Raw genomic sequence first — 14,431 nt, forward strand, 5'->3', positions numbered from 1 at the left:
ACCCCAGCCCATTTAAAGGAGGGAGAGGTGCTTCAGATAGTGGTTTGCCAAAGTGCCTCACCGCTCCATTAAATAGCTCACCTTGGCCACCTGCTGCCCACACTGCTTGCTTGCTCTCTCCCTTGCCTGCCTGCTATTCTGTTGTCAAGCTGTATTTTGTGTGGCTGCCTGTTGATGGCCATGCAAACTACAGCATGACAACTGCCTTACATTTTTATGTATATAGGAAAAAGTTTATTTGTTTTATAGATGGCCCATGCCTCTGTGTTACCCTACTTAGTTTCTACAGCAGAATCATGTTCATGTTTACACAGATATTTCCCACTGGGGTCTATTATTTCCAAGTAAGTGTGCACCGTAAATTTGTGCACAACAGCCTGAAAATGATAGCAGGCAAACACAAAAAAGAGATGCCAAATTATTTTCCCCCTTTAAAACCATCTAGTCATTTCATTCCTGTGGCATCGTGTTAATGATGCAATATAGAATACTATGTTAGGTCTGCTCATTCTTCTGTAGAGCAGCATACATTTTACATAAAGTATTACCGTATATGCACACCTTTTCATTGACCCAGTATAATAGGTTTCTGGATGTGGAAATAAAACAGTTATTATGTATGCTACACAGGTGTAGATATTGCAGCTCTCTTTCTACGCCTTGCCCAGGAAATAAAAGGAAGTACACAACATGTGAAAATGATATCTCTGGGACGTGGTCAAGGGAGCAAAGCTGAAGATTTGATATATAAATCAAACATACTGCAGGGACAGTGGGTATTCCTCCAGAACTGTCATCTTGCAGCTTCATTTATGCCCAGACTCTGCAAAATTGTTGAATCGTAAGTGTTTTCCCCTAGCATTTATTTGTATATGCACTTTTGTTCAGATGAGTGAGGACCAGAGTAGGCTGGGATTACTGCACCATTTGCCTTGTAGGAATCAAATATAGTTTTTTATTTATTATTATTACCTTTGATTTATTAATTGCCTTCTCATTCTCAACCACTTTCTGAACTCCCTGCTTTCCTGACCATTGGGTATGCTGGCTGAAGCTGATAGGAGTCCAAGTCTTAACAACATCTGGACAGCCATAGGTTGCTCATTCCTGTTCTGCAGCTATTCACCAGTTCTTTTGAGCTGGCCCGAAACTGAATTAAATTACTGCTAGGGAATTATGCTGACTATCACTCAATTAATAGGGAGTAGTCTATATTGAACAATTTTCTCCACTTAGCTCAAGGATCTAAGATGGATGGCTTTAAAAAGAGATCGCACAAATTCATGGAAGAAAATGCTATAAATTAGCTATATATTACCTCCCTTATCAGAAGTAGTAGGTCTCTGAATACCAGTTCCTGGGAATATGAGTGGGAGGTGCTATAGCACTCATGTCTTGCTTGTTGACTTCCTATCTGGTTGGTTTGTGTGAGAACAGAATTCAAAACAAGATAAACTTCTGGTCTGATTGAGAAGTGTTACTCTTACACAGGGATGGAAGGATCTGTCAATTTTTGTTTTCTCAGTTTCTCATTTTTCCACTTTTAAATTCAGTTCTCCACATTTCTGAAGCAATTTACAATTTAAAAAAAGCACACTTCATGAACATTTACCAGCATTTTAATTCTGCATTTTCTTCATAAACACATTTTTATGGATTCTGACTTTAGAGTAACATGATAGAGAGAAATAGCACCAGGGGTTAACAGTTGTTAAGAAATTTCATATTTGGAATGCAGTTCCCTATAGGGAAGACTATATTCTGTCAGTGTTTATCTTATTACAATGTTCTCTATCCCTCATTACTATTAAATTTTACACTGTCACAGTTGCTTGGAAAATCACACAAAAATACTGTTGCTGTCCCCATGTTAAGCAAGCAGTTTAACTTGAAACTTAAGCCTTCCTAAACAGTTTCCTACCTCAGAATGTGATAGTATGAAGAGAATCAATGCTGTTAGTTTTTGTGACCTGGCCCTCGGAGTCGAAGGTTGGAGTACTAGATGCTTGACTAGGTGGAGAGATTCAGCTACACTGTATTTGAGATGTTTTTTCACTGGTGGAGTAGCAACAGTTTTGTGTAATGGTCTCCCTGCTGAAATGCAAGAGGCCCCATCAATATTGATATTGTGCCAGCTCTTGAAGACAACCTGTTTAGACAAGCATTCTCCTGATCCCTTGACCTGATCCTCCTGTTGTAACCCTTTTAATGCTGTTTTAACTGTTACACTCTTTTAATGGGATGTATTTTTATAATTGGTTTTACATTTGTAAACCACTCGGAAGCCATTTTGGCAAATAAGTAATATATAAATTTATTATAATAAAAATAAGTAGCAGTAATTATATATATGTAAGGGGATTGTGAGATACAGCTGCTTTTGTAGGTATGTGTACAGTTGTTGTTATACCACTTCTTGTAAAGATGAATTCTTTGTTAAATAATATTGAACGCCGTGCAGTACAACTTCATAGTCTGTTTTTAGACAGTGGTGGTGTTACAAAATTTGTTCTATCTACAGATTTACTCCATCACAGACAAATATAGACCCTCAGTTTAGACTCTGGTTAAGTTCAACGCCAGATCCATCTTTCCCTATACCTATCTTGCGCAAGGGCCTTAAGGTAAGATTTAAAGTAATCCCTTCAATTAGAGAGGATGGTTCAGATGCCTTGAGGTGAATAATTCAAACAACCAGTTGGCCTGCACACCTGAATGGCTGTGTTACATAAGCTGCCTTGTGGTTATGGGAAGGTAGAGTACTTTAAAAGCAAATTAACCAACATCTTGGTAGAAGATTTATACTCTGTTGATTTCACTGGGACTTGAATATACCTCTCTCAGAATTACATCCAGCTAAAGGAAAGTCCAGCTGCTTTCAGAGGACTTCCATGTAATGAAATGTATTTACAATAATCTTTCAGTGATTCACTAGAAGGTAATATATTTATTTTGCTGAAGTCTGCTTGTTTTTTTCATAAACCGTCCTGCATATTTTCTAAAGATTGTAATAGAACCTCCCCATGGACTAAAGGGAACACTGCTTCAAACATTTGGAGTAAGCGGTACTGAAATAGTAACGGAAGCTGTATTCAACACCACCACCTGTGGGCCTTCATGGAAAAGGTTGCTGTTCAGTCTGTGCTTCTTCAGTGCTGTAGTACATGAAAGAAAGAAATATGGAGAGTTGGGCTGGAACATTCCATATGAATTTAATTCTTCAGATTTAGAGGTAAGAGGAAGTCTTGCAGACCGAAATAAAAGCATGATTGTAAATAGTATCATCTTAAAATAATACCTGTTATAACCATAATTTCCAAACTGCGCCTAGTAGTGCTTCCACGCCTCCATAAATCTAGCAGATACAGAAGCAAGGAATTACCAAGGCATACCCAATATTCACAAATAAATGAAAATTTATTTTTTTAAATTAACACTAAATGTGTACTTAATAAGTACCAGCTTAAACAATGGAAACAAAATACCAAATTTCTGCTGTAGTGATAACCAAGTGTATAGATACAGTCATTTCTGATTATTTTTATCTTGAACCAGATGCACTAACCAAAATTGATGAAAACATCTTCCTGTCCTAGAGAATTAGATGTCGCTCACCTAGTGTTATGGGCTTAAACTCCTCAGTCACCTCACTGTAATTATCTGATGATGCTCCTTCTCCTCCTTGCTTGCACATTACAAAAGCACCCCGTCACCCCCATGGATCTCTCTCTACAGAAGGTGGCGAGCGGAGCTCAGGTGGAGACAGAGCTATAAGAGAAAGGTGCAGGCAGAAGAAAAAGGCCAATATTGATCTACAGCTTTTGCCTGTATCTGTCTCTGAAAGCAGTGGTGAGATGATTTGCCCCTCCTCCCCCCCACTTACCGCTGCTGTTGGAGCCAGTCACTCCATCACCACAATCGAGAGACAGACACAGGCAGAAGCAGAAAATCCATTCTAGGTCTTTTCCAAACCTTTAAATCTGAATGCATCTCTTATCTGTGTGCTTCTTGCCTCCTGCCTCTTCTTCCCCCACCTCCAGTTGCCTGTAAGTTGTACTCTTTACTCTCCTCATTGCCACGATCCCCAGTTTTTTAAAAAAAACTTTAGGGAATGCTTGTGTACACCCCTTTCACACCCCTATGACAAGACCCAGCCACAAAGGACACTAAATACATGTCTTGTTTACAATACCAGCAAAAGGACTAGTGAATGAAGCATTTACACCTAGAAGTGCTTCATGTAGTCTGATACTTCAGAAAATTATAATAGTTTGGGCATGCCTTGTGTGGCTTTTATATATTTTTTCCTTTAAGCAATACACCCTCCTTCTATGTCTTTAATTATTCTTTAAATTCATCTCCGTTTCAAAAAATAGTTCATCATATGGTACAGATAGTGACACCTCAGGACACGCAAGTCCAAAGCTCTCCTGGGGGGCAGAGCTAGTCGCTTCTGTGAAAAAGGAAATGTAGTGACAAGATATAACCACAGCAATAATGCTACAATAGAAAATACCTTTTTTCAAATTTTCTTCCCAAGATTTCAATCCAGGTGCTGGAGATTCTTCTTGGGAATCAAAAGGAGATTCCTTGGGAAGCACTGCGTTATATGACTGGCGAAGTAACATATGGAGGCCGTGTAACTGATAATTGGGATCGTCGGTGCATTCTTAACATTTTGGATAATTTCTATAACCCTTCTGTATTGCAGGAGGACTTTGCTTACACTACTGATTGGGTAGGGGAAGCCATTTATTTTTTCATTATTTTACAGCACTTTAACAACCTGTACATTGTTATATAAAGGGTTGGTTCAGCCCTAACAGGAAATCGTGGTTTCCTACTACTGTATGCACCATAGCAAGACTTAGGATCACATTTTACCCTCCCTTCTCACCTGTGTCCCTCTTTTGTATGCAAAAGGAGGATATTAAAAACTTTCTGTTGTGATTTTAAACTAACCACAGTTCTCTGTTATAAAACTGTAGTCAAAATGGGTCTAAGTGCCAGATGTGATACTCTTACTTTGGCTGTTTTGTACATTTCAGTCCAAAAGACTTGTTTTGCATGGACAGCTCTGCACTGCAGAGACATCGCTCACCTACGAGCATCTTAATGCCTCTGTCTCTCTCTAGACTGGAACCCAATATACACTGCTAAGAGGAGAAAAAGGCAGAACTAGCCATGGAAAAACTGTTATCTGGACTCAGGGAACTCTGTGTCAGGAGCTTGTCCTACTCTCGAGTAGGACCCTGGCAGAGACACATGGCCGACTGACATGTTCCCTTCCTCCTGGTCGATCATTCGGGAGCTTCAAAAGCTTTCTTCTGCCCGAACATCACAGCAACTGATGCCAACAGACATCGACACAATCAGGGATCCACAGAGTCTTCGCAGCTTGCGTAACAGACCTCAGCAACTCAGTGTTTTGGCTTATCTACTTTATTTACAAATAAACACACACAGAGCACTGCAACATGGCTCCCTCTCTCTCTAGCATCAGACAGCAAAGAGAAAAAACAAAGGACAATAGTCCCACTTCACGGAACACAGTAACACAAACATCCTGTTTCTGTCACTTCCCACTCTGTGGAGTCAAAACATACACCGTCATGTGATAGACAAAAATCCCATGACTGCAATCACGGAGCAGGAATTCTAACACTGGGTGGCTAGAGCATATGAGAGTTTAAATGACCAGTCAGACTCAAACCATGGCTTCAGAACCTTGTTTCTTCTCTTAGAGTGAATTCCCTGAGTTCAGACATATTTGATAACCAGGGACAGCCCAGGATGTCTTTCCACTAGAGGCAAAACCCCCAGTGTTGTCCCCCACCTCCTGCCCCCCCACCTGGCGACTGGCACTTGCTTGCTGCCTCCTGCTCCTCAACCCCAGAGGTGTGCTCATGGATGGTGGTTGAATGCTCCTCTACTCATCCCTGGGCTGCCCTGAAGAGGGTGAGCAGAAGGAAGATGGTGGCCCAAGGGCAAGTAGAAGAGTGTGCCACTGCAGCCATCAGGGCCAAGGAGCACCTAGCAGCAGTAAGCGCCTGGCAGTGGCAAGTACTGAGTGCCAAGTTCCTGGTGGCAAGAGGCAGGAAGTGGCAGTGGGGGGTTCCTGTTCCAGTTGTGAGAGGGGGTGCATGATGGTGTGGGGAGTGGTGGCACTGTTGTTGGCAGTGAAGCGGCTGGAGGTGCAGCAGCAGGACCCCCCCCCCCAATGAAACACTGGTTTGTCTTGCCACTTTGGGTGGCAGCTCCTACCTCGCCATCTCCCAAAGCACATACATCCTGCCTGTGCAACATGCTGCCATCTGCCTTATTGCAGGGCAAATTCGAGGGGAAACCATACGTGGAATGAGTCTGCCCCTGCGGCTTGATGGAGGTATAAACTGTCTCTCATGTCTTGTTACGCTGCCGTATTTATCACTCCTGTTATACAAAAATCTGCAAATGGGTTCGAACTTCAATGTCTAAAACTCCTGGTAGAAGACAAGGATCTAGAGATTACGCTAAGGGTGGCCAAATTCTGTGTGACTGTCATAAAACTTAGGGAACAAGCTGTACTACCAAAATGATTAAGTTTTTAAATGATAATTTTAGGTTATATTTTAGTGATCAAGATTTAATATATTTTTAAACTGCCACTATATCTGAATTGTCTCTGTTATACCCAATTGCAATTCAATGTATTTCTGTTGTATTTTATGATTTTCCTGATATTGTAAGTGACCTGGATCTGGTCTGTGACCGTAATAATAAAATTCTATTCTATTCTATCCTGCCTGTGAAAGTTCATAGGCCTATACTAGGAAATATATATCATTCAGAATATACTTGACATTCCTACCGATGCAATGTTCCCTAGCTTTGTGAGCAAACTTATTTTGTATGGATCTATTCTTGAAGGTGAATTCTGATCTGCCTTGAACAATGGCTCTATTTGGTTTCTAGTGTTCTCCTGTGAGGATATGGGCTGAAGACATTAGTAGATGAAAAGCATTTTTCATTGGTTTTGCAGGTATATCAACCCATATCTGAAAAAGATACTTTGAAAGACTGCAGAGCCTATCTACGATCTCTTCCGGAGAGCGATTCTCCAGAACTCTTTGGAATGCATCATTGTGCAGAAAGAGCATACCTAAAGTCTCAAGCACAGTTATTTATTGAGTCAGTTGCCAGGACTCAACCAGCAATGACTACAGACACTCTCATCATCAGGTCACTCTTTGTAGATTTCTTCTTCTGTTTCTGGAATATGACCACAAACTAATAGAGTTAAGCATGCTTAAGTCCCCTAACCTCACACAGAACAGAGAAGAGAAAAGATCCCACTACTGACTCCGCTCGTTGCAGCTTCTCACCTCTTCTAATTTCCTTTTGTTGTTCATTTTCCCAACACCTTCTCGGAGTTACATGTGGGATTGACAACATAAACATGAGAATATTAGCATTAACCAATTTTTGCATATGTACTGTAATATGCAAAATCAGGTGCACTACCCCACAAAGAATGCCTAGGATTATTTATTTGACAACGAACAATGAGCAACATGCAGTGAAACAAGGGGGGCATTAACTTGATTGATAATGATTGATAACTCTAAGACATTGGGTGTTTATCTGTTTGTTCTAGTGGCAGAAAGACTCCAGATGAAATAGTATTGGAAATAGCATCTGACATTCAAATTAGGCTACCACTGACTGTAGAAGTTATGGGACAGACACCTGAAACTGAACCCAAAGAAAAAGTTACATTTGAAAGCTTCAAGTCAGGCTCAGTTTGGGCTGCACTTGCAAAGGTTGCAAAAGGTCAGAACTTTGATTCACATAATATAAAATTAAATTTAGCTTTATCTTTATATTGCAAGAAGGAATATACGTATATATAGTACTGGTCTGTTTATTATTGTTGAGAATACATAATGAGGAATAAAATCAATAAATAATGATAAAATATATAGCACTCCAACATCTAAGATTAGGTGATTTCTCCTAATTAGCAATTTGATGCTGAGTGTTGGCAGTGAGTATTCTTACATGGAAGTAGGAGGGATTTATGGCATTGTGTCACAGCTGGAATATCTTGGAACTAAATGCATAAGAATTAGTCCAGAATTTGCTCAGGGGTGTGTGTCTGTAGGCAAACACCTTCTCTCTTGGTTAAACCTTTTAACAACTATGTTTCTAGCTACTTTTAATTGATGTGCTTTATTGAATATGCTGTTAATTTATTGCTTTATTACTGTGGTTAATGACACTTATTTTATGTTGACTGTTTGATATTTTTCAGTGTTTTTGCTTGTCTTTAAGTTTTTGTAATTTTAAAACTTTAATAATAATTTTGCGATTCTTTAGCTTTGTGTTTCTTGTTGTATGCTGCTTTTAGAGGACTTGTCTGGAAAGGTCCCCTAAAAATGTTTTAAATAAGTAAATACTGTAAGTTGGTACCGACCAATATGCCGGAAGCAGAAGATCCAAATAGTGTCCCCTCTCTAAGAAAAAATATAATAATATTTGTATATTATTGACAGTTTTCTGCCTTTTAGTAGTGCCCCAAATATTCAGCTTGATGCAGCTAACTTGCTCTACTTATCAGTGAGATAACCAGTGGGTCTTATTTTCTATTGTAGGTCCTAGTTCTTTTATGAGTTCAACTTTGCTAATTGTCTTGCATCAGGAGATTAAAAGGTATAATCATTTATTATCCATAATAATGCAGTCATTACATGGACTTCAACAAGGTATCAAAGGCGAGATTATCTTTACCACAGCGCTAGAAGAGCTTTATAATTCAGTCTTGAAAAACAAAGTTCCTGAACTGTGGCAGGTAGGTGAACAGTTTCTATGTGAATCAAAAAATAAACTTTTAGGATGAGATTATGGACATTGGCCCCCCAAAAGCACTTTATATGTGTTGTATGTGCATTATAGCACTACAACACAAGATGGCGCTGTGGAGTTTCGTTTTTGCCAACATGATTTCTCATACAAAATTTACAATGTGTTTAACTGAAACACTGCTTTGATGTGTCTACTTCTAGCCCCAGTTGTGGCTGTCCACCTGCAGAACAGACTTTTGCTCACCAAATGTGATTTCCCCTTCTTTGCTTCCCCATTGCAGTCTCTGCATGTCCACCAAAGAAAACCAGAAAGGAGATACTATATCTCAACCCTAGATTGTGATTTGTTTCACTGTAACTAAGTACACTCACTAGCTAGCCTCAAATCATGGTTTGTTGTTGTATTAATTATCATGGTTTATTCAAGTGAAACAAACCAGTTTGCCTGTCTGCAGGGATCTCACCTGTTATCCAAGAATTCTCCAAGATTATAGATAGAGGCTCTGAGATCACATCCTTAAGCTTTTTGAATCAGCCTTATTTTTTTAGTAACTTACAGAGTCTCTGTTTTCAAGTCATAGAACCGCCTTAAAGTCCAGAATGCATGTCTGACTACACTCAGCTTTACCTTGCCTCTGTATCATGAAACCCGAGGACATGATTACTTCATCACAAGGTTCCCAGTATTTCTACTTTGTTAATCAGTTCCTCTCTGTTGGTGAGGATCAGGTCCAAGACAGCTGATCCCCCTTAGTCCTGATACCACGATTCCCTAGCAGTTCACAAAACCAGAATGGAATCCTGGCAGTAATTCTTAACATCTTCAGAATCTCAGCAGTCTATTTTTATTTTTCTCTTTAAAAGTGGGTTTCTAGCCTCCATAGTAAAAAAACCTGCTTGAGTGGACAATGCCTTTTAAATCACATAAAGTTATTTCTTTCCATACTATTTCCAGCTGCCAGGGGTTGAGTAGGGTTTCCATGTCCTGTATAGTGTGTGTGTTTTTTTTGCATGCATCTGCTCAGAGATTACACAACTCTTTTACCTGAGTGGGAAGAATGAATGATCAATTTTATTTTTGTAAATTTTAAAAACATCATATTGTGCTTTTTCTGCTATTACGTAACAGCAACATTCCTATAAATCACTTAAACCTCTGGGATCCTGGATTGATGACCTTGTTTTACGAGTGACTTTCTTTTCCATGTGGGCTAAACAAGTTATCACCTTTATGGAATCAAGGTAAAATGCAAAATATTAGAACAGTAAAGATTCTGGTGAAGTATATAAAGAAATGGCTTTGGCAAGAGTAGAGTTAAAATGCCACGGTTAACATACATTGGAATTGCAAATTTTCTGATACCTACTATAGAAATCCAGAAACAAATTATGAACATGACATATCCAGTGCAGGCAAATTCCTATTTTGAACCTGATACGTATGTGGGATCTATGGAAGCCGCCCAGAGTGGCTGGGGAGGCCCAGCCGGATGGGCGGGGTATAAATAATAAATTATTATTATTATTATTATTATTATTATTATTATTATCTGCAGCAAAGTGTTGGCATTTGGACTGCTCCTGTTCAAGTTCTCAGCCACTCCCTTCCCTTCCCTTTCCCTTCCATATTTTCTATTTTTCCTGTAAAAGTCAGTTGGCATTCTATGTCTGTAGTTCTTGGATCAGTAGTGGGGTGCAGGAGGCACCTCTTAGGGTCTTTCTCTCTAAAGTTTTTTTCTTTTGTATCTCTGTAAACCTTGGGCACTACTGCTGCTTCACAAATAACTGCCTCCATTCAGAGCTGTGCTGTAACTTCTGAATCTTCCCCAGACCTGCCTTTTTCTTTAATAATCAATTCATCCTTCTGGATGATGGGCACATGTGGAAAGGGAGAAAGAACCACCTCTACTGTTATGTATACTTGTTGTTCTCATTCCATTTTTCATTCCTCGGAAAGGCCGTTGTTTGGATAATGGATGGCATTCTTCACAGGTTAATGCCTTCAGCTGGAAGGAATTGGTGGGATCTACTGAAGCCTTGCGGCTCGTCTCACCAGACTGAACCAGCTTGCAGTTTACAGTATTTATTTGTTTATTTACTGAATTTGTATACCGCCCATCTGAAGATCCCAGGGTGATTGATTCACAGAATAAAAATCACAAAGTACATAATAAAAACAAGAACAAACCAAGCCAATAACGCCCCTGCCCAGAAACACATTTACAAGAATAGTCTGTTAATCAGCCAAATTAATGTGACCGCTTCCATTATTTTAAACTACGCCCCCCCCCCGTGTTCCTCCCTATGCTCCTATGCCATAGGCACTGCTGCTGTGCAGTTTGCCTTCCCTTTTGCTCTTAGCCCTGATTTCATGAAAATCTAGGATTGTGATGTGGTACTAGAAATCCTCCAATGGGGGCTGCATGATGACACTCTTATATTTACTCTTACATGTGTATGGATTGTACTTTTATAGTGGTTAAGCCTTTGGCTAGTGCAGATTGTCATTATTTATTGTACAGTGGTACCTCGCAAGACGAATGCCTCGTAAGACAAAAAACTCGCAAGACGAAAGAGTTTTTCGTTTTTTGAGTTGCTTCGCAAGACGAATTTCCCTATGGGCTTGCTTCGCAAGACGAAAACGTCTTGCAAGTTTGTTTCCTTTTTCTTAAAACCGTGCATTCAGGGGGTGCAGTTGCGACTTGACTTCGAGGACCAACTCATAGCACGCGGTGTGGTAGCCTTTTTTGAGGTTTTTGAAGACTTTGGTGATTTTTGAAGCTTTTCCAAAGTCCGTGCTTCGCAAGACGAAAAAATCGCAAGACGAAAAAACTCGCAGAACGAATTAATTTCGTCTTGCGAGGTACCACTGTATTGTATAATTGACCATTTAAAACCATAATTAATATATACTTCTAAACTTATCATTCTTAAAGGCATCAGTATTTAGTGGTACTTCAGAAGCTAACCAAAACAACTATGCAACCTGGTGAGGAACTTGACCCCTTTGATGGCAGCTCTCAGGCACACCCCAGTTGCTTTTGGCTTCCAGCTTTCTTCTTTCCACAAGGTACATAATTTCATGGACAGTTACTATTTTCAGCAGTGTGTAGATAAGGAGTGGGGAACTGTGGCTGCCTACCAGGTCACTGTTAGGGGTTGGCATAGCTGGGGCTGAGTCTTTCGTCTCTTGTGCCAGGCCCCAGATTTCATGTCCCTCCCCTTTTTCCAAAACTTTTTTTTTTTTTAATAAGGAAGTCCTCATAGGGTGGCTTGGTGCACTGCAAAGTGCCCCCTTGCCCCCTTAATATGCTTTCCAGCTGAAGCACAGATTTTATTGATCTGTGGTGCTGGGTAGCATATGTGGATCATTTTGGCTGGTGACAGGAAGCCATCAACAAGACAAAGATTCTCTGCTGGGTGCAGAGGGGTGGAGCCCCACCCTGGGCAGTTTGCAAAAGACAAGAGAGCTGGGATGGAGCAGTTTCAGAATTGCAGTGGGCTCATGTAAGCAAGAGGAAAAATATTTTGTTTCGGGGAATTAGTTTGCAAGTTGGAGAAAAGGGAGTCACAGCACAATGTGGATTGACAGTTTGAACCCAACATAGCAGCCATGAGAGAAACAGGACCCTTCTAGAATGTAAACGGGAAGTCCCCACACCCAATCCTAAACTCAGGTTGTATATATGTGTAAATAAACCATATACAGGCAACCCCCATTTTAGGCATGACCAATATGCAGTGCCAAACCCAGAACCAGGGATGCCAACTTGAATAAAATATTGTGGGGGCCCAGGTAAGCTCTGCCCCATATAATCAGTCACATGATGTAATGCATATACACCAATTGAATGGGAATGCCCATCAATTTTATGGGGACCCTGCCCTCTCAACTATGGGGGCTTAAGGCCCCCATGGCCCCTAGGAGGTGGCTCCTATGCCCAGAACTGACCCGGAAATGTAATAAAAGACTTCACTAAAAGGGCGGGCAGGGTGAGGCGAAGGCAGAATGGGGTGTTTCAGTTACACATGATTTCACGCAAGCATGCAGTGACCCAGAACACAAGCCCTGCACAAATCGGGGCTTGCCTATATCATAAAGACCCCATAGTCTACTCTGTGCCTTATTGTCCAACAGGCACAGACCCTGGTAAGTAGGCCTGGTACCCCTGGAGTCTCGCGCCACTCAGATTGGGGTGGCGTGCAACAGTATGTTTAAACGTTTGTACAAAACATATTGCAATGCTGAAAAGGGTTCAGAAAAGGGCAACTAAGCAACTTCCCTATGAAGAAAGATTACATTTCGGGCTTTCTAGATTAAGAAAAAGAGTAAGAGGACATGATAGGTGTGCATAAGGTTATGCATAGTGTGAGGGGAAAGTGGATAAAGATTTTTTTCCTTTTTAGTCAACTAAAGCTGACTAAAGCCTAGTCTCACACCTCTTGTTCCAACATGTGCTCACACTCATCCATGTATTTTATTCTGGCAGGATTTCTTACTGCAGTTCTTCAGAATTATGCTCGGCAGAAAGAATTGCCAGTGGATTCTCTTAATTTTATCCACAAAGTTCTTCCATTTGTTCAGGATGAAGATCAGAGTCTTAGATTTTTCAGTGCAAAAGAAGCTATAATAAACAAAGCATTTAAGGTAATAAGAGCACATGTAGCATAATGGTTAATAAGCTTTGAGCTGGATGATTGATCTAAGTCATTGTTATGGCCTTATACATTAAAAAAAAATACTGAGAAAATGTATGTGATATGTTCTGATCATATTGTAAAGATACTATTGAAGAGTGTCTGGAACACATTTCTGAAACAACATGGGGAAGAAAATCCTATAGGGGAAAGTTGCAGGGGCAGGTTGGGGTGTGAATTTTCCTTCTGAAGCACATTTACTTCATTTCCAAAGGAAAAGGAACCACTTTCTGCGACTCTCAAATGACTTCCTGCCAGGATTCAGTAATTCTACACACACAAAAAAATTCGAGCATCAAGAGACACTTTACTTAAGTTCAAATTCTGTTGGGCCAGCCTCCTTCTGCCCGTTTAAAAAGTACTAGAACACCTTATGCAGGTGAGGGGGAGGGAGGTGGTACCCAACAGTGTGCTGTCCTGATGTTGCTAGACTACAACTCCCATTATTTTCTGCCAGCATGGCCAATGGCCAGGGATGGTGAGAATTGTAGTCCTGCAGCACTTTGAGGGCATCACTCCTGAGCTTCAGCCATGCTTAGCATCATATAGGAAGACCAGCTTACTGTGTTGCCTATCAGTTAAAATGTAATTTACAGGTTATCACTGAATGTTGATGTGAAGGATAGTGTTGCGGAGGCTGAATAGCGGTCATTCTACCTCTGTAAAGGATTGTTTCACTAATTGCTGAATGCATGAAAAATTAATACATAACAAAGCCTTTTCCATTGGGTTGATAGTGATTCTGTTTGACCAACATAGTACAGTCATTTCTTGGATCCCAAATGCATTGCTATTCGAATGTTTTGGCTCCCGAATGCTGCAAACCCAGAAGTGAGTGTTCTGGTAAGCAAACAGTCTTTTGCATACCATTGGCTGTAGCCAATCAGAAG

General features: G+C 40.4%; 1 protein-coding gene across 9 annotated transcripts in view; it reads left to right on the plus strand.

The window, feature by feature from the left end:
- The window catches only part of DNAH14 (dynein axonemal heavy chain 14), a 133,012-nt gene that overhangs the window by 116,848 nt on the left and 1,733 nt on the right, over positions 1–14,431 (plus strand). For 7 of the 9 annotated variants that reach the window (XM_079969138.1, XM_079969140.1, XM_079969136.1 and 4 more), the window contains 10 exons: positions 631–841; positions 2,522–2,624; positions 3,005–3,232; positions 4,541–4,738; positions 7,022–7,221; positions 7,637–7,812; positions 8,634–8,830; positions 9,973–10,085; positions 11,780–11,913; positions 13,334–13,491. In XM_079969138.1, coding sequence (XP_079825264.1) covers positions 631–841; positions 2,522–2,624; positions 3,005–3,232; positions 4,541–4,738; positions 7,022–7,221; positions 7,637–7,812; positions 8,634–8,830; positions 9,973–10,085; positions 11,780–11,913; positions 13,334–13,491 — 1,718 coding nt within the window. Of the gene's footprint in view, positions 1–630; positions 842–2,521; positions 2,625–3,004; positions 3,233–4,540; positions 4,739–7,021; positions 7,222–7,636; positions 7,813–8,633; positions 8,831–9,972; positions 10,086–11,779; positions 11,914–13,333; positions 13,492–14,431 lie in introns of those variants that run through there. The other 2 variants (XM_079969144.1, XR_013836858.1) reach the window with 2 other exon arrangements.

This window comes from Podarcis cretensis, assembly GCF_951804945.1.
Source record: "Podarcis cretensis genome assembly, chromosome: 3".
Taxonomy (NCBI): Eukaryota; Metazoa; Chordata; class Lepidosauria; order Squamata; family Lacertidae; genus Podarcis; species Podarcis cretensis.